The sequence below is a fragment of the Podarcis erhardii genome (genome assembly GCF_964252035.2).
Source record: "Podarcis erhardii genome assembly, chromosome: 2".
Classification (NCBI taxonomy): domain Eukaryota; kingdom Metazoa; phylum Chordata; class Lepidosauria; order Squamata; family Lacertidae; genus Podarcis; species Podarcis erhardii.
In genome coordinates this window covers 127675187-127693484 of record NC_138498.1, presented here as the reverse complement: position 1 = coordinate 127693484, position 18298 = coordinate 127675187, and the positions used below count along the sequence as shown (strand labels likewise).

At 56.2% G+C, this 18298-nt stretch overlaps 2 protein-coding genes across 6 annotated transcripts; both read right to left on the bottom strand.

Annotated features, from left to right (window-relative positions):
• Window positions 1-1429: 1429 nt before the first annotated feature.
• ZBTB9 (zinc finger and BTB domain containing 9) lies at window positions 1430-6268 on the bottom strand. Of its 2 annotated transcripts, none has more exons than XM_081850165.1 (2): window positions 6259-6268; window positions 1430-4717 (listed from the first exon to the last, which is right to left on the bottom strand). In XM_081850165.1, exon 2 carries the CDS (start codon window positions 4692-4694, stop codon window positions 3363-3365), a length of 1332 nt encoding a protein of 443 aa, XP_081706291.1. In that variant the 5' UTR covers window positions 4695-4717; window positions 6259-6268; the 3' UTR covers window positions 1430-3362. The 2 variants fall into 2 exon arrangements, with proteins under 2 accessions (XP_081706291.1, XP_081706290.1); XM_081850164.1 differs by lacking the exon at window positions 6259-6268 and adding an exon at window positions 5944-6110.
• Window positions 6269-9638: 3370 nt separating this feature from the next.
• Window positions 9639-17974, bottom strand: KIFC1 (kinesin family member C1). Of its 4 annotated transcripts, none has more exons than XM_081849194.1 (16): window positions 17797-17974; window positions 17535-17649; window positions 17386-17451; window positions 15475-15516; window positions 15157-15373; window positions 14867-15065; window positions 14274-14420; window positions 14056-14187; window positions 13226-13342; window positions 12576-12749; window positions 11936-12103; window positions 10897-11035; window positions 10598-10737; window positions 10239-10312; window positions 9972-10047; window positions 9639-9796 (listed from the first exon to the last, which is right to left on the bottom strand). In XM_081849194.1, the coding sequence occupies exons 1-16, from the start codon at window positions 17911-17913 to the stop codon at window positions 9755-9757; spliced, it is 1965 nt and encodes a 654-aa protein (XP_081705320.1). In that variant the 5' UTR covers window positions 17914-17974; the 3' UTR covers window positions 9639-9754. The 4 variants fall into 4 exon arrangements, with proteins under 4 accessions (XP_081705320.1, XP_081705321.1, XP_081705322.1 ...); XM_081849195.1 differs by having other exon boundaries at window positions 15475-15513; XM_081849196.1 differs by lacking the exon at window positions 17386-17451.
• Window positions 17975-18298: the final 324 nt, after the last annotated feature.

Sequence of the window (18298 nt, the reverse complement as noted above, 5' to 3'; positions counted from 1 at the left end):
CCTGCCATAAACCCCCCACCATGGAAGAATTAAGTCTTATCAGGCTTTTCCTGTACTGTCCAGCCATACCTAAAGGTAAAGGGACCCCTGACCGTTAGGTCCAGTTGCGGACAACTCGGGTTGCAGCACTCATCTCGCTTTACTGGCTGAGGGAGCCGGCGTACAGCTTCCAGATCATGTGGCCAGCATGACTAAGCCGCTTCTGGCGAACCAGAGCAGCGCACGGAAATGCCGTCTGCCTTCCCGCCGGAGCGGTACCTATTTATCTACTTGCACTTTGATGTGCAGCTGCTAGGTTGGCAAGACAGGAGCTGGGAACTCGCCCCATTGCAGGGATTCAAACCGCCGACCTTCTGATCGGCAAGCTCTGTGGTTTAGATCACAGTGCCACCCGCGTCCCACACCAGCCATACCTAGGCCGCCATAAAAAGCCAGGTCACAGGGGGGCGACATAGGAGATCCCAAATAAACAGCAAGAAGAGCTTTCTGACTGTGGAAGCGATTCCTTGGGAAGGAGGTGGGTTCTCATGGAATCGGAGAGTTGTAAAGGACTCCCAAGGGTCACCCAGGCCAACACCCTGCAATGAAAGCCCAGGTACCTGGGGGTGGGGTTTGCAACCAACACGAAGACCCACACTTTCGCTGCCACCTCCATGGAGCAATGGCGGCCAGAAGCCAGGGCTCCTTGGCACCATTCAAGGTGTTGCTTTTGACCTGCTTTTAGAATCACGGAGCTGGAAGGGACTCCAAGGGTCATCTAGTCCAACCGTCTGCAAGGCAAAAAGCCTCTCCAGGGGAGGCGCCTTCCTCAACTGTGTCTGCCTTTGGATGGTGAAAGTGAGCCGCCCCCAGCAAGAGAAGCCCTCCAGGGACAGAGGCGGCCAGGGAGCAGTAAAGGGGCGACTGGTTTCATCTGCCTGTATTTCCCTCTAGAACCTGCCGGCGACATCTGAAAAGGCTGAAAGCCGGAAGATACAGGGCAGATGTGTGTAAACCATGGGACTGGCTCCCACAAGAGACACGAATTAGGCAAATTAACGGAAGATCGGGGCCACCCCCCCCCCAATGGCTCATTTCTCCGTCTGTGGCCAGGAGCTCTGGGTCTGAAGGGTAGTTTCTAGCTGGGGAGAGGGTTGCGGCAGTCTGGCGCTGCTCTGGGGCTCCTTCCCTTTGGGGCATGTGCTTCGCCGCAATGCGAGCAGGATGCTGACCCAGAGGAGCCACTGGCCTGATCCGGCTGCAGGGGTCCTCTGTGCCTCTGAAGCTTTGGCATTTCTCAAAAAGACACCCCCTGCTGGAAGGGGCTCCTTCGTGATTGTTGCATTATATTGTTGGGAATCTTCTCCTTGGGTTTGAACCTCATTTCGTGGGAGAGGGTCCTCTCCCGTGGTTTTTGTGTCCTTGTATTTTTCACTTCTCTCTCTCTCTCTCTCTCTCTCTCTCCCCTGTCCTGCCTCTTCCTGCCCCGTCTCCAGGATCTCTGCTCCCTACCAATCTCCACTCCACAACTTTAATAGCAAAAACAGCTTTGGGGCTGCCTGTGCAGGGAAGTTTTCAACTTGTGATGTTTGGTTCTGCTTTCATCTCTCTTGGAAGCTGCCCAGAGTGGATGGGGCAACCCAGCCAGATGGGCAGGGTATACAGAATAAAATAATAAACATAGTTAGTATTATTTCTACATCCAGTCTCAGTTCCCCCCTCTGCAGTTCTGGGAAGCTTTGGAAGTTAGCATAGTATCACAGAGTCAGAAGGGACCATCAGGGTCATGCAGCCCAGCCCAGCCCAAGAATCCTTTTTTGACCAACATGGGACTCGAACCCATGATCCCGAGAGCAAGAATCTCGTGCTCCACTGACTGAGTTATCCCAGCTTTTGAACACGAGGGGGGGGGGGATGAGAAACCACCCTAGACAAAGTCAAGGCCATTGGGTCTGGTGAACTCAGGGCTGCTGACACTGGCTGGCAGCAGCTCTGCTGGATTTTGGACCTGGGACCAGGAGATGCTGGGGACTGAGCGTCTGCTGCCACACTACGGTCCTGCGGTTCCCACTGAGACGGCACCTCCCCTTCCTGTCCTTCTGCACACAGCTGTGGGGCATGTGGGGCACCTGCAGCCTGCCGGCTCTTCTGGGGAAAGGGCCCTGGAGACCCCCGAAATGTTGTGATTCCCTGGCTGCCTGCTGCCCTCCCTGCAGCCCCAAGTGCCAGACCCCTGGGCCGGCAGCAGGAGAGCCAGGAGGAACCCGAGGGGCTCCTCTTCTCACCACCAAGCCCTTCCCCAGCCAAACCATTCCTGCCCAGGTCCTCTCAGAAGCAGCTTCCAGAAAGGCTAGGCAGCTCATTATTACGTGGGGAAATCCAAGGACCAGGTTGGACAGGACCCCCAAGCCTCTTCTAGTCCAGCCCTCTGAAATGCAGGAATCTAAAGCAGCACAGGGAGCTCTGGCCAGAGTCCGGGGGGGGGGGAGACCATGTCAGGCTGTGGAAAGGGGGGAGCAGTGCCACGCAACCGCCACTGGCACAGCCCCCCAGTCCCGCCCCACCAACTGAGGGCAGAAGAGCGGGGGAGGGTTGCAGCCAGGGCCCCCAGGAATCTGCGACAGATGCGCTTTGGGGCATAGCGAGGTGGGGGGCACAGGGCCGTGGTGCAGGCCGACAACCAAAATGGATGTGACGGAGGAAGAGGAAGAGCAGGGCGAGGCCACAATGGAGCCTCCACGTTCCAGAGCCAGTCCACCGGAAGACCAGGGAGGGCAGCAGCCGGGGAGGCCTCTCTCGGCCCCCCATCTCCCCCCTGGAGCCGTTGGAGGGGCTGAACGAGAGCAGCCTTCCACGTCCTCATCCAGCAGCCAGTTTGTGTCAATGGTGAGATTTTAATGTCGATTTTTAAATTGTGCATTGAATTGGGTTTTAAATGGGGTCCAGACAGAGGCAGAGAAGTGGGGGGTGCACAGACACCACCTGGGGGCAGCAGAGACTCCCCCCCCCAAAGAAGGTGGGGCAGAAAGAGCAGGCCTGTACTAGGCCCCACAGCTTACATGCCGGGGGGGGGGAGCAGCCAGGTGCCAGTTGACTGTCCAGGAAGGGGAGAGCCCTCTTGACGGAGCCCCCCCTCCCCAGCACCTGGGGCTTAGCCCTTCGCTCCCTGCCTTTCATGCCAGCCTGATCCCCAAAGTGGCGGGGCTGGCGAAGGGGGGTCTTTGGGCGTGTCCATGACATCGGCCCCAGCACAGGGTGAGGTGCCCTGCCCACCACACGTACTCTGGCCCCCTGACCCCCAAACCCGCCTCTGTGCCCCCAAGAGGGTCCACAGGGATTCCCATCCCTCCATCCATCTCTGGGTGGGCCTGTCCCCCCTGCTTCTACTTGTAGGTCCAGCAAGCGGTGGCCCATCCCTGCCCCTTGCAGATCTCCTTGTGCTTGAGGAAGCAGCTCTGGACGCGGAACTTGCGCCCGCAGTCCTCGCAGGCGTACAGGTTGCCGTCATGCGTCTTCATGTGCTCGGTCAGGTGGTGCTTGAGCTTGAACTTCTTGTTGCAGACGGAGCAGCCAAAGGGGCGCAGGCTGAAGGTCAGCATGATGTGGCGGTCCCGCTTCGGCTTGACCGCAAAGCGCTTCCCGCACAGGCAGCCAAACTTCTTGCCGTCGGGCGCAGACATCAGCTTGACGGGCGCGTGAACCACCTGCCCGTGCACGGCGTGCGCCAGGATCTCATTGCCGTGGAGGTCCACAGGCTTCCACGAGCTCTCGGGGAAGGCTACCGAGTCCGCCTTTGCCGAGAAGCCGCCGCCGGAGCCGCTGGACGAGGATGCCGCCGGGGCGCCAGGGAGCAGGTAGCTGACCTCGCCGCTCTCCTGGATCTCGGCCGGGCACAGCCCCGGCACGCCGAGCGGCCTGCCCAGAGACTTGAAGAAGCCAGCCTCCGACAGGCACGAGCTGCTGCCGGTCCCGCCCAGCACCGAGGCTGAGGTGGCCGCCTCCTCGGCGTCAAAGCGCTCCTGCTTGATGTAGAAGACCTTGGGGGCCTCGTGCGCCGAGGCAAAGGGCGGCTCCTTGGCTCGGCTCTCCTCGGCCTTCGCCGGCCCGTCGGTGGAGCCGCTGCAGATCTGCGCCTGGTGCTCCTCCTCCTCCTCGTCCTCGTCCTCCTCCTCGTCAGGTGGCACGCGGATCTTCAGGACCTCGCCGTCGGGGCAGGTGCGCCGCCGCCGCCCAGGAGCCTCGGCTTCGGCCTCGTCCCTGGAGCCAAAGTAGTTGCTGCTGCTGGGCGACTGGCTCTCGCTGGCGCGGCTGGACCAAGGCCGGCAGGCGCCGCCCTCCAGCTCCTTGAGGATGCCTGAGCACTGGTCCACCACCTGCCACATCTGGAGCCCACTGGCCACCAGGAGGTGGCTGGGCAGGGCCTCCAGGAGCAGCTTGAGGCGCCCTGAGTAGATGAGCTGCAGGAGGTTCTCGAAGGCGTCCGGCTCGATGACGCCGGGAAGCACGATGCAGTTGGTGTCGTGCAGGAGCAGCTTGTCGTGGAAGTAGGGCGAGGAGGCGGCCAGGACGCTCTTGTGTGCCTGGAAGACGCGGCCCTGGACGTGGATGGCGATGTCGCAGAACTTGCCCTCCAGGCGGTGCTTGTTGAGCGACTCCAGCAGGACGGCGGCGTAGTGAGGGAACTCAATCTGCACGCTGCGCGTCTCGGGCTCCATGGCCACAGGGGAAACGGGCGCTGCTGCAAGTAGGAGAGAGAGGGTGAGGGGCCAACGGGGGAGGAGAGGGCACAGGGGACTCCACAGGGGGGGAAGGGAGCCCAAGGGTCATCTAGCCCAACCCCCTGAAATGCAGGAATCTTTTGTCCAATCTGCAACCCAGAGATTAGGGGCCACAAGAGGCTTGCTTTATGAACTGTATTGCAGGGGACTGGGTTCCTTTCCAAACCTTTCTGTCTCCTCTCCTGCTGCTTGTCTTAGAAGCCTGGGCAGCCGCCCACCAGGGATTCCTGATGATACAAGGTGTTGGGATAAAAAACCATAAAACAACATTGTGATGCCCCCATTTGGGAACGCTCCCTTCTTTAGGTGGCCACAGACAGCCACAAGTTTGGCCAGGAGTTCCCTGTTTGACAGAAATCATATTTCTCTTTCGGAGGCTTCTGGCTGGACAAATTTTGGAGCCTCCTTGAGTCTGTTCATTTTCTAGTGCTGATTTGTGGGTTCATTTGTCTGTTTTACAGCACTGTTGCTGATATTTCACAGTGCTCCTAATTGTGTTCTGTGATTTGCAACAATGTGCTTTGTTTATTTCTGTTAAAGTAAGCTGCTTTGGGCTTTCAATAAACAAAAAAATGGCATGTACGCACATTCAATAATTTACACAGAGAGAGGATTTGGTAGGGACCTCGAGGGTCATCTTTTAAAATATTTTACTGCAAGCCGCTCAGAGTGGCTGGGGCAACCATGTCAGATGGGAGGCACATAAGTAAGAAAATTGTTATTATCTTGTCCAGCCCCCTAGATAACCTTCAGGGTCCCTTCTGACCCTACATTTCTACGCTCCTCAGCTGCTGCTGCTGCCTGGCCTCAGGTGAAGCTCCAGGATCTCTCCAGCCACTGAAGCAGGAAGGGGCAGGAGGAGAACCAGCCAGACTGAGTCCAGAATAGAATAAGGGGAGGGGTCTTCTTTTGCTGTTTACTTATTTACTTGTTTTCATCTTGTATATTATTATGTGAAACACCCTGAGATCTTAATGTACTGTATTTATTTTAGTTCAGGAGTGTACGCACGACAATGGAGGCGTTCCACAACCAAGGTTCCACTGTAATAATATTAATAATAAAAGCACCTTGCCTGTCTTTGCTTCTCTCTTCTCGCCCCAAATTTCAAAGGGAATCTCTGCGACTTAATGTGCCTATATGCTGCCCCCCCTTCTTTCTTTGCACTTCCACTATTGACTGTTACCGTGAAATTGGGCAGCGCATAGACCTTCAGCCAGCAGGCGACTTGGGAGCCAATTATGCGAGTTGATATCTGCGCAGGTGGGGGACAGTCTCCCCCCCCCCATATAGTCCTCCCTCCAGTCCGGAGGGGGCCATTCTCTTTATTGATTGGCTGCGCCCTCCGGAGCGCCCTCGGCTCAGCGGCTGGCACTCTGCGCGTGCTCAGGGGCGCCCTCGCTCCTGCCCCTCCCCCTGGGAGGATGACGCGGCGCGCCAAGGGGCGGGGCCAGAGGCTCCCGAGGCTCCTCCCCCCGCCGCCTCCCCGCCGCCGCCTCACCTCGCCCGCCGCCGCCGCCGCCGCCGCCTCTTCCCTTCCTTCCTTCCGCCTTCCTTCCTTCCTTCCTTCCGCCCGACGGAAGCGGCTGAGCCGGAGAGAGAGGCGCCCCGCCCTCGGGCCTCCTCCGCGCCCAATCGGAAGCTGCGAGGCCGCTGGCTCGGATTGGCGCCCGGCTCGGACGCCCCGCCCCCTCCGGGCAGTTTAGCCAACCGGGGAGGTGGTCGAGTCCCGCCCCTTGCACTGTCGGCCCGCCTCTCCCGTCAGCCAGAAGAACAGGACCCGGATTCGGATCTGGACTCTGATTGGCTGCGCTCTTCGACTTAGGCGGGAACTGCTTTGATGAGTTTGTCCTTCAATTAGGCAAACAAGCAGCGCAGAGGCGGGACCGGGAGAAGCGCTGCGCCTTCCCATTGGACGCGGCGGCCCTTCCTGGTCGCCTGCGCAGCTTTCTAGTCCTCAGCGAGAGCGAAGGAGGTTGGCTGCGGAGAGGGGGGGGGGCTTCCGGAGCGAGTCAAAGCACATCGAAAGGAGATGAGGACTCTCAGGACTATTTACTAGTAGTTGTGGTGTTTATTACATCTATAGACCCCCCTCATCCAAACATCCCAGGGGCGATTTGAAAGCAAAAGGAAAACACAAAAGAAAATCTGTTGCAAGCTTTGGAAAGGTAAAGGGACCCCTGACCATTTGGTCCAGTCGTGGCTGACTCGGGGGTGTTCACGGACAAATCCGAGGGCTCCCTTGGACAAAAACAAAGACAGACACCAACCAGGATTACTTGGAGCAAAACAGCAGCCTGTAGGCTTGGCCTTTATTGATCTGTTGCAACAGGGTGTTCCCCTCACCTGCAGGAGAGAGGAAAGACCCAGAAAAATGGTGTGCAAGGCCTTCTAAAGACTTTTGAAATTGCCACCCTGTTGATCAAGACCACCCCCAGAAACATCATACATGCATCACAGAAGGGGTGTGACCCAAGACCACCCCTCAGATACATCACACCCACATCACAGAAAAGGCAGTCCAAAATAGAAATTTTAATACTGTTTTTCTCCTTTTCTTGTTTATCTCCTGGCTGGCAGGTTACTTGATTGGATATCCTGGGCAGCCTGGCCAGTCTTTTGTAATGATAAATACTTAGTTCCTGGGCCAGGTCACAGGCTCACACCCTATTCAAACATGAGACATACCCTTAAGACAGGATTTGTGAAGGAAAAGACAATGGGGAGGCTTTTCCAGTTTGACCTTGCAGAGAAAACATTTGTTCAGTTTAGTAATCAAAAAGGTTCCAGGTTGGACTTCCTGTGCTGATCTATCTATGTCCTTGGTTGGTACACTTATGAACATTATCATATATTTAAGAGCGTAAAATTCCTATTACAGGGCTGCAGCAAATGTTACGGGCAAATGGCTTTAGATACCTCTTAGGTCCATATACCATATATTCAACCAAAAAACAGCAACAATTTGTTATTGACATAGGATGGACATATTGGCTGGACATATTGTTATAGAAATTATGGGGGGGCACATCTTTAAAGTTGTTAAATGTTACAAATATTATGCCTGAATGTATTCTTTCAACTTGACAGCTTAGGTAAGTTACCTAGCTTTAAAAAATCATAAAATCAACTCCTTTGCCATTTTCCTCTATTCCAATGCTATTTTGCCCTTGGAAAAGGGACTCCAGCAAGTGCCCAGAGGTGACAATTGCTGAGCTGATTGTTGACCAAGGAGAGCCTAAGCCCATCACCAAACTTGCCAAGGGGCCAGACATGCAAAGGAAGTTCTGTTGTACTTTGGGTGGTGGGACTTCAGAAGTGTTTGCCTATGCTAATCTAACACCTAGGTCTTGCCCCGACATGTCTGCTTATGCTAATGTTGTACCAAGGACTTGCCTGGACATGTTTGCCAAGGTTAAACTAGTATAACCCTTGTCTACCCCTCCCCTTTGGTGACATGTCAGTGATGTAGCAATGATGCTGTGTAAACTGTATTCTGGGATATGGTGGGAAATTTTTTAAAGTCCTTGTCACCCCATCCTCGGGGTTCAAAATTCCTCTTTGAACCTATTGCACAATAAACTTTGGTCTACAGCTATTTGCTCCGGTTGGTGGCTGGACTCCTTCCTTTATTCCGCAGGGACCTGCGGGCTCTGCCCGACCAGCTGGGTGACTGAGCAGCCTCGCACCTAGATTTTTCCATAGCAGTATGTTGTTTGTTACTATGGTGTGTATTTTTGCTCGGATGAACCCCCCAACTCACAAGGAAGCCCTGACACAACCAGCATGTTTTTCTCCTCTGAAACACAGCTAAACTTTTATCTCTTTGTACATAAGAACATAATAGCCTGTTCAGGAGTCCTTGGCGAGGTGCTGTGGCAGCTTTTTGCAGGAAGAAGTTCAACAGGAGTAGCCCATCTTTCCTGGCGGGTCATTTCTGCCATGTTTTGGCCTTGTTAGCAAAGCCACATCATGCAAGAGTTGGTTGCTAAGAGCCGTGGAAGCCTCCTCTGACCACAAGGGTCTTACGGTTACCTACAAGGCTCCCAATGCTATCATGGCTGCAGCTTTCCTGCTGCAGCCACAGTTATAATAATAATAATAATAATTTATTATTTGTACCCCGTCCATCTGGCTGGGTTTCCCCAGCCACTCTGGGCGGCTTCCATAAAAACCAGAAATACACTAAAATATCACAGATTAAAAACTTCCCTGAACAGGGCTGCCTTAAGATGTCTTCTGAATGTCAGGTAGTTATTTATCGCTTTGACATCTGATGGGAGGGCGTTCCACAAGGCGGGTGCCACTACCGAGAAGGCCCTCTGCCTGGTTCCCTGTAGCTTTGCTTCTCGTAATGAGGGAACCGCCAGAAGGCCCTCGGCGCTGGACCTCAGCGTCCGGGCAGAACGATGGGGGTGGAGACGCTCCTTCAGGTATACTGGGCCGAGGCCGTTTAGGGCTTTAAAGGTCAACACCAGCACTTTGAATTGTGCTCAGAAACGTACTGGGAGCCAATGTAGGTCTTTCAAGACCGGTGTTATGTGGTCTCGACGGCTGCCCCCAGTCACCAGTTAAAGTCCTCCCGTTGCCACAGGATCCTTTCCAGAAGGGCCAAACTCAAGCTCAAGCCACCTATTTCCCTTACCCCTGAAGAAGAAGGAGGAGGAGGATTTTGGATTTGATATCCTGCTTTATCACTACCCGAAGGAGTCTCAAAGTGGCTAACAATCTCCTTTCCCTTCCTCCCCCACAACACTCTGTGAGGTGAGTGGGGCTGCAAGGTCACCCAGCAGCTGCATGTGGAGGAGCGGAGATGCGAACCCGGTTCACCAGATTACAGCAGAAAAGCCAAATTCAGCAGCTGAGGAAAATTTCAGAATATAAATTCAGAAATATAAACATTTATTACAAAAAAAGTATCAAGACTTTAAAAGACAAAAGAGTAAGAATGGGGGTCACTATCCGAGAAGCAGAAAGACCAGCCGCCTCCGCCGCCCTCACTTCCGATTTGACGCTGTGCCTATGACACATTCATTGACCTGCAAGGCAAGACCGGGCAGATTTTGTGTGCCAGAAACTGGTCCCCACAGCTGCTGCTGTCGCCACCTCCTCCATCCAGCTACAGTCAGGATGCACCTTCCGCAGAGGAGATTCTGCAAGCAGCCCAGAGAAAGGGACCTCCCTGCCCCGCAGCCGTATGCTGCAGCCACTTACCTTTCTGGCAAAGCGAAGGGAATTGAGGGACTCGGCAAAGTTCTCCTCCGAGGGCGAGATGTTAACGAACATCAGCCTGGGGGGAAAGGCAGGAGGAGACGGTGAGGAGAAACAGAGGGTGCCTCAAGGGGGATGCATGGCACCCCTGGCAGAGACGTCTGGGTTGAAAGGGGTCATCTAGCCCAATCCCCTGCCTTCCTGGCAGCACAGCGCAGACCAGGCATCCAAGGGGAGGGGGAGCCATCAACTCCCTCCTTGCCGACTCACATCTTGGAATTGCCGCCTAAGGAGTTCTGGAGGAGGTAGGTCAGCTTGCTGTTCCGGTAGGGCACATGGGCCTCCTGCAAGGGGGCAAAGGAAGCAGACAAGAATGGGTGCAGGAAGGGGAAATGTTTGGGGGCCCCTCCTCCCCACTTAGGGCAGGCCGGTTCCGCCAGCATCGCGAGGCTGTCCCATTGCTGATCGAATTGTAGAGTTGGAAGGAATCACAGCTGTAGAGCCCCTGACAGGTGGGCACCCCAGACGTGAGACAGTGGTGGACGCCACATCCTCACCCTCGCAGAAGACCAGTGCACTGCGGGAGGCGGGCTAACCCTAACCCACGCGACCCCCCCTCTCCCGCCTACCTTGTTGCTGAGGGCGGTGATGACCAGGCCCAAGTTGGAGAGGCTGCTGTTGATGGCCTGGGTCTCCTTGAGGCGGTCGCCTGTGGAGAGGGACTTATCCAGGCGCTCGCTGCCAGCCAGGTCCACCAAGCTCAGCACGGCTGCCGGGGGGACAAGGGAGGGGTGAGGGTGGAGGGTGGGTGCTGGGGACCAGGGACAGCGTGCCTGGCCTAGAAGAGGGAGCGCCTCTGGGCCAAGGCAGGGACAGAGGCCTCCGGTGAAGGGTTTCGGCAGGGGATCGTGGGGCCGGCTACACTCACAGGAGGTGTGCAGCTCCCGGTTGGCGTTGTGGCCCTCGATGCGCAGCTGGAAGAGGCTGTGGCTGCGGGAGGAGCGCTCGTTGAGATTGGTCTTGGCCACCGAGCGGTTGGCTTTGGCCCTCTGGAGCAGCTTCAGCACCTGAAGGGGCAAGCAGGGGGCAGGAAGCGGAGAATGGGAGTCGGAAGGGATCCCTGAGATCATCTGGCCCTAGCCAGCCCCCGGCAAACAGCGTGAAGAGGCTAGCCGGGCACATTTTCCACCTGGCTATTGGCTACTTGCGACCAAACTGAGATGCCTGGGCGCCAGATGGCGTTGGGCATCACCACCTGGAGGGGCAAGCCTGGGAATCCTTGGAGCGAGACTGTTTCCACACACTAGTACCTCATCCTGTAGAATTCTATCCGTTACATTTTAGCTGCACAATCAGAATGAGTATCAGGAATCAAAATGGTTTCTCTCAGCAGCCTGAGCAGGAGCAGTGAACAATGTCAGTTCATTGTTCTCACTTGACTTCACTCCCCCGCCCCCACTGCCCCACTCTCAGTTGCGAAGAATTCTTATATTCTGAATGTACCGTTAAGAAAAATAAGTTGGAATAGGCCAAGATATGTGGACTGCCCCAATGCCAGCTCAAGGTAGTCATCTGAACTAGCCAGATGTTTAACTGAGAATCAGTCAATCAGTCCATCATTTGAAAAATAAGACTTTAGAACTGCCTGGCCCCAAAATGGCAACTAGACATTCCATTTGGGTGAGTTTAACCTTGGTTTAAGCAGCCGCTTGGTGCCTAGCTTCTATATTGGAGTTTCTACCATTGCCTGCCTTCATACAACAACGGGAGACAGAAGCCTCTCAGAGAACTGCAAAGTTGGAGGGGAGCCCCCAGGGTCATCTAGGCTGGAGGACGGACACAGTGCAGAGAGCGGAAGAATAGTAGTGCTGGAAGGGGACCCCAGAGGTCATCTACCCAACCCCCTGCACCGCTGGAGCCCCCCTGGAAAATCCCAGACAGACAGCTGCCCCCCTCCCCCGCGGTACCTCTTGCTCCGAAGCAACGGGGACGTAGCAGAGGTTGGGGACATGCAGTTCCTCCGTGCACTGGCTCACTCGCCGGATCTCCAGCTCGGAGCCCCGCTCAGGGCGCAACACCAGCAGATCCCGCAGAGACTCATTGTAGATCTCCAGGAAGTTGGCAGTGAAATGGTACTGGGAGGAGACAGGCAGAGGGGCAGGATCATACCAGGGAAGGCGGCTGGGGTGGCGCGTACCCAGCCGGCACATCGCTCCCGGCTCAGACTCAGGGACTAACTGGCATGGCTATTCCAAGATGGCCTGGAGAGGAGGCTTCCAAGGTGAGGCCTAGGGGTTCAGACAGGCCAGCCCTCGGGTGTTCAGGGGATCTTGTGAGGCTGAACGGAAGGCCCTGCAGAAAAACACTGGCGGTCTCACCATCCTGTGGGGCAGGTGAGGGTGAAAGAGGCAACCCCCTCCTCGAGTGCTCAGAGGGCTTTGGGAGAACCTCTCTCAGCAGCGCCCTCTCTGGGAGTTCCCATGCCCAGTGTGAAACCACCCTGGGAATTACAGCATGGCAAGTGAATGCAGCGGGCGTCTCCTGCGGCTTCCTCACCCCTCCACCCCCTTTGGACACCTGCAACCGCTTTCCCTCTCTGGCCCCCACCTTCCAGCCTTTGGCCTCCATCTCCCGGGCTTTCCTGAAGATCTGCTGCACTGCGCGGGGGATCATGCCGGCCGTGGAAGGGTCCTGGCAGTCGGGGCCCTCCATGGTGTACGTCTTGCCGCTCCCCGTCTGCCCGTAGGCAAAGATGCAGACGTGGTAGCCGTCCAAGGCCGACTGCGGGGAGGAAGGGAAGCCGTCAAGCTGGCGTCCACCAGACCCTACCTGCCCCCGGAGGGGGACAGCCACTCTATATGAAATTTCCAGACCATCCTTCAGCCAAGGCTCACAGGACAAACCAGCCAAATCAGCAGGGTCGTCATCACCATGATCTTCATCATCATCATCATACAGTGGCACCTTGGTTGTCGAACTGAGTCCATTCAAAAACTAATTGGAACACTTACTTCCAGGTCTTCAGCGTTCAGGAGCCAAACTGTACGAGTACCAAGGCGTTTGAGGGCCAAGATATGACTGTACCATACTCAACATAATAACAAACTAGAAGAACTGGGCCGCTTCCCCCCTTAATGTATTGATTTTATAGATAGATAGATAGATAGATAGATAGATAGATAGATTTAATTGATTTATGTGCTCTTCTTCATTAAAAGATCTCAGGGTGGTTCACAGAATAAAATGCTTTTCCTTACCTGCACAAGCAGAGAGATCTCCTCAAAGACCTCCTCCTGGGAGCTGGACGGAGGGAAGACCTGGTCAAAGTTGAATTCATAGACAATGTCCTCTTTTCGCTCCCGGCCAACGTGGGACTGGCAGAGAATCAAAGAATTGCAGAGTTGGAAGGACCCACGAGGTTCATCTACTCCACCCCCCCCAAGCAAGACTTGAACCCACAACTCTAAGATTATGACCCTCATGCTCTACTGACTAAGCGGTGACAGGGGCCGCATTCCCCCTTGGCCAGCTCTCCCAGGGCCACAATGCTCTCTCTCTCACACACACACACATCCTTCAGCTGGCATTGGGTCTGTTGGCCTTGGGCTGGCCATCAACATTTGGGTTTCTCCTGCTCCTGCACCACCCTGCTGTAAAAGGTCATTGCAGGAACAACACTGGCTTATTTGAAGAAGAAGAAGAAGAAGAAGAAGAAGAAGAAGAAGAAGAAGAGGAGGAGGAGTTTGGATTTGATATCCCGCTTTATCACTACCCGAAGGAGTCTCAAAGCGGCTAACGTTTTCCTTTCCCTTCCTCCCCCACAACAAACACTCTGTGAGGTGAGTGGGGCTGAGAGACTTCAGAGAAGTGTGACTGGTCCAAGGTCACCCAGCAGCTGCAGGTGGAGGAGCGGAGACGCGAACCCGGTTCCCCAGATTACGAGTCCACCGCTCTGAACCACTACACCACACTGGCTCTCGGCAGGCTTTGCGGCAGGTTGAGACTTCCTGACGTCCCCTGGCAACTGTGACAGCCCAAGATGCCACCAAGACTTTGACAACCACCTTGTCCCCCAGCCCAGACTGACCTCCTCCGCCTTGGATAAGACAAGGCTCTTGCTGTCGTCTGGCGGGAAACGCAGGTGGCTCACCCCCTGCTTCTGTGCCTCTTTCTCGCTGCTCAGCAGGGGGCGCACGCGGCAGAAGACACGGATGTTGCCCTGGAGGGAGCGGGGACTCGTCAGCACCCAGCCCCACAAAGGGACCCCCAGCGCCAGCGCCAGCGCCACCACCACCACCGGCCTACCTTCAGTTCCTGGACGGCGTTGTGCAGGGAGCGCCGCTCCATCTCCGACTCGTGCAGCTTCTGCTCCAGCTGGGCCTTGCGTGCTGCCAGCGCCTCATTCTCCTGCGCCCGCCGGGCCAGGCTCTCCTGCGCCAGGCGCAGTTCTGCCTGCGTCAGAGAAACCCCAGGGGCAGTGAGGGACGGGCCACCTCAAACCCAGAGCTGCCCACCCGCCCTCTCAGCCAGGCAACAGATTAGGAGCGCCACAGGCTCATTCAGGGAGGAGGAGGCAAACGCAGGCTTCCTCAGCTGCGAAAGGAAAAGCACCAGCAGGAACAGACACAGCAGAGGTTAGCAATTCCACCAGACAAGTATCCAGGTCCCTCTTCTGGGGCTGAGGACCCACCCCTTAACTTTGATATTGATTCTGGTATTGTGGAATCAGAAGGGTACCTAAGGGACATCGAGTCCAACCCGCTGCAATGCAGGAGTCACAAGCAGATGTTGGCTAGTCCCAAGGATTCCTCACCTCACCTTGGGATTCCAAGCACCTCATGGAGGCCGACAGTCTCTCCATTAAAGGGTGGGTAGAAGGGTCCCCAGCCCCCGCTCACCTCTCTGGCCTCCAGCTGGGCAGCCAAATCCTCCTTGGCCTCCCTGGCTTTGCGGCCAGCGCTTTCCAGCTCCCGGATCGTCTGGCTCTGGCTCTTGATGGTCTCCTGCAGCTGCTGCTCCTGCTCCACCAGCTGCTCCACCCTCTGCAGGCTCTCTGTGGCCTGCGCTTGGCAGGTCTGCAGCTCCAAGGCCAAGACACTGCAAAGAGAGAGCAGGGCAGAGGTCAGATCCTGCAGCAGAAGGAGCAGAAGGAGCCCGCCATGCCCTTCTCAGGCTGCTGCTCGCTCACCTGTTCTGCCCCTCCAGCTGCTGGTTGCGGGCCGTCGCCTGCTTCAGCTCCCCCTCCAGCTGGTTCAGCCGCTGCCTCAGGGCCTCATTCTCCCCGGCTAGCCCCTGGGCCTTCTCCTTGTAGGTCCCCACTTTGGCCCGCAAGTCGCTCACTTGCCCCTTCAAGTCCCAGGGGGCCCGCTTCTTCTCACCCCCGCCAGCAGCGGCAGGAGCAGCGGCTGCCAAGGGGAGAGGGATAGAGAGGACAGTGTGACGGTCCCGGTGGCGGCTCAAGGATGGCACAGGAGGGGGGCACCTCCCTCCCTTCTCTAGGCCTTACCTGGCTTAGGGGCTGCCGCAGCCACCGTCCGACGGGATCCTGCTGGGAAAGAAGGAAGGAGACATGAAGCAGTGAAAGGATTCCCAAGGGGACCCTGTCTCCCCTCCATCGCTTCATGAAATATCTCCAAACAATAATACTACTTCAAAACATAAAATCAGCAAGGAACTCAAGACAGATTAAAGCAACATATATGGGGGTTCCATTCCACGGATTGCGCCTAGTCAAAATCACGTATAGCTGAAATATGCTGGATTTAATGGTGGGCAGGATTGCCAGAGCATTTTCCACAGCCCCTCTCCTTTTTATATTGTTTCCTACACTGAATGCACACAAGTTAAAGGGGCACCAGATGCAGGATTACGGGGCACCCACATTCTACACGTCTGAATCAGCTTGCCAAAACTAAAATGGCTTCAGCAGGTGCCAAAAAGAGTCCAGCAAAGAACATAACTGCATCCGGCCCAAGGGGCCTGTCTAGTCCAGCATCCTGTTCTCAGTGGCCAAACAGTTTCCTGTGGGAAACCAGAGAGCAGGATTCAAGCCCAAGAGCCCCCTCCCCCTTTGTGGCTTCGAGCAACAGGTATCCAGAAGCATTTCTGCCTCCAACCATAGAAGCAGAGCAGACATCACAGCAAGCAGCCATTGATTGCCCTCTCGGACGTGCATCTGTTTAATCCTCTTGTAAAGCCATCCAAGTTAGTAGCTATCACTACCTCCTGTGGGAGGAAGTTCCATAGGTTAGCTATGCAATGCCATTGTTTTTTATACAGTGGTGGCTTGGCTCTCGAACTTCATCCATTCCCGGAGTCCAAGACTCCAGAAACCATTCGCAAACCAAGGAACGGCTTCCAATTGACTGCAGGAGCATCCTGCACTCATTCGGAAGCTGTGTCAGATGCTCAGCTTCTAAAAAACGTTCGCAAACTGGAACGCTTATGTCAGAGCCGCCCTTAGGTCCCAGCTCACAGAGGACCAATGCCCGGCTGTGGTTATGTACAAAAGTCTTTATTGAAGTTCAGTTTCCATTTCAAAGCCGTAGCGTGCAGCCCTACGTCTTGAAGCCTAGACCGGCGAAGCTCTGTCTGAGTCTCCTCCCCTTCCACACCAGTTTAAGACTCTAGCCTTGCTCCACCTCTTCCTTAGCTCCTTCCTCCTCTGGGCCCTCCTGCCCGCTGGGGTTTCACCTTTTCTGGACTCTTCTGACGCTGACGCCCCTGATTCTTGCCCCTCCTTCCGGCGGGCTTTAGGACCTGGTTCCCTATCCGGGCTACCTGTTGTGCCGCTCGCCTGTACATTTGAACTTGGCACGCGCGCCCAGCCGGCAACCTTCCTCTTGACCGCTCCCTCGCTCTCCGATGGAGGCGTGGTCAATCCTGACTCATCTTCTCTCGCTGGTGGTGAATACGCTGGCCCCAATGCCTGGGACTCCTCCCCCACACTACGCTCTGGTGGGGAAGCTGGTCCTGATTTCCAACTGCTGCTCTGGGAGTCCCCGCTGGCCCCTTGCTTCTGGGGTGTCCCCCTTGGGGCCCCCCTTGCCCTGGCCACCGGCGCCCCCTTCTGTGGATCTTCCAATTCGCTGGAGAGGCTCATGGAATCTCTCGGGCTACTGTCTTCTTCTCCTACACTGCCCTCGGATTGCTCCCCCTCGCTCTCCATCTCCTCCCCTCCCTGCGCTCCCGCTGCGTCCCTGACAGCTTACTTCCAGGTTTCCGGCGTTCAGGAGCCAATTTGTTCAACAACTAAGCCTTTTGAGAAGCAAGGTACCACTGTAATGGAAATCAATACAACAATATTTATAATGTTTTTGAAAAATAACACGATGGGTGCTGCTCCTCTAAATGATCAATTCCTTACAGGTATGATATGGCACCCTTAACAGGGACACTTCTGCAGCCCGCTGCCTACCTGTGATGGACGGCCCTGCCACACCCGCAGTCCCCCGTGTCCGAGTGCTCGAGCGGCGGCGCCCCCCTGCCAAGAAAGCTGTGTTACAGCAAAGTCCAGAAGGGCTCCCCAGGTTCTGCCCCGCCCCCCCACCCCCGATCAGAGCTTACCGGCCTGGCGGTGGCTTCGGAGCCCAGGGGCCGCTGGCGGAGGCTTTGGAAAGGAGGGGGCTGCTGTCACAGGTCCTCCCCGCTTGGTAGGGTCCAGGGGACCCCGAGCCCGTTTCTGGGAGGAAGGAAAGGGCAGAACTGTTTGTTATTCTCCAGGGCCAGGCTGGATGACCTGCAGGGGTCCCTGACCACCTCACTGATTCTATGGCAATGCCCCATTCATACACCCCATGCAGCAGAAGGGAGGGGCTTGAGAACTCACCCGGTCCACCTTGGGAGGCTCATTCTCATCGCTGGCCGGGCGCTTGAGGCGCAGCCCAGACACAGGGAGCCGGGAGGGACCTTTCGGCAGCAGGAAACTTTTTTCCTCAGAGTTCATCTTCTGCTCCCTGAGTGGTAACGGAGGTGGGGGGAGAGAGAGAGAAACGAGGGTCGTTGAGTTGGAAGGGGCCCCCACTCCCTGCAATGCAAGAATCACAAAAGCAGGGTGGAGGGGGGTGTCGAAGCCCGGGGCAGGCGAGACAGACAGAGAAGCCCCCAGGCCCCCGGAAGTGACTCACGGGCGGTGGACCATCCATCAGCTCCAGGCAAGGCCTTCGGGGAGAAGCAAGACACCTTCAGCCGCCAGGACGCCAGTGGGAGGCCAAAGAAAGGCAGCCGAGCCTGCAAGGTCAAAGGGGCCCAGCTAGTCCCCCATCCGGCTGCCAGGGGCCCAATGCCCCCGGCCCCAAGGCCTCGAGATGGGCTGCCTCTGGGCCTGGAGG

Bases quoted from the DNA above. Each gene is read 5' to 3' on its own strand.
- ZBTB9 (XM_081850164.1), bottom strand. From the start codon at position 6,046: ATGGGGGGGGGGAGACTGTCCCCCACCTGCGCAGATATCAACTCGCAT. The intron at 4,718-5,943 runs GTAACAGTCAAT...TCCTACTTGCAG, and splicing joins ATGCGCTGCCCAATTTCACG to CAGCGCCCGTTTCCCCTGTG.
- KIFC1 (XM_081849194.1), bottom strand. From the start codon at position 17,913: ATGAACTCTGAGGAAAAAAGTTTCCTGCTGCCGAAAGGTCCCTCCCGG. The intron at 17,452-17,534 runs GTAAGCTCTGAT...CTTTCTTGGCAG, and splicing joins CCGAAGCCACCGCCAGGCCG to GGGGGCGCCGCCGCTCGAGC. The intron at 15,374-15,474 runs GTAAGGCCTAGA...TCCCCTTGGCAG, and splicing joins TGCGGCAGCCCCTAAGCCAG to CCGCTGCTCCTGCCGCTGCT.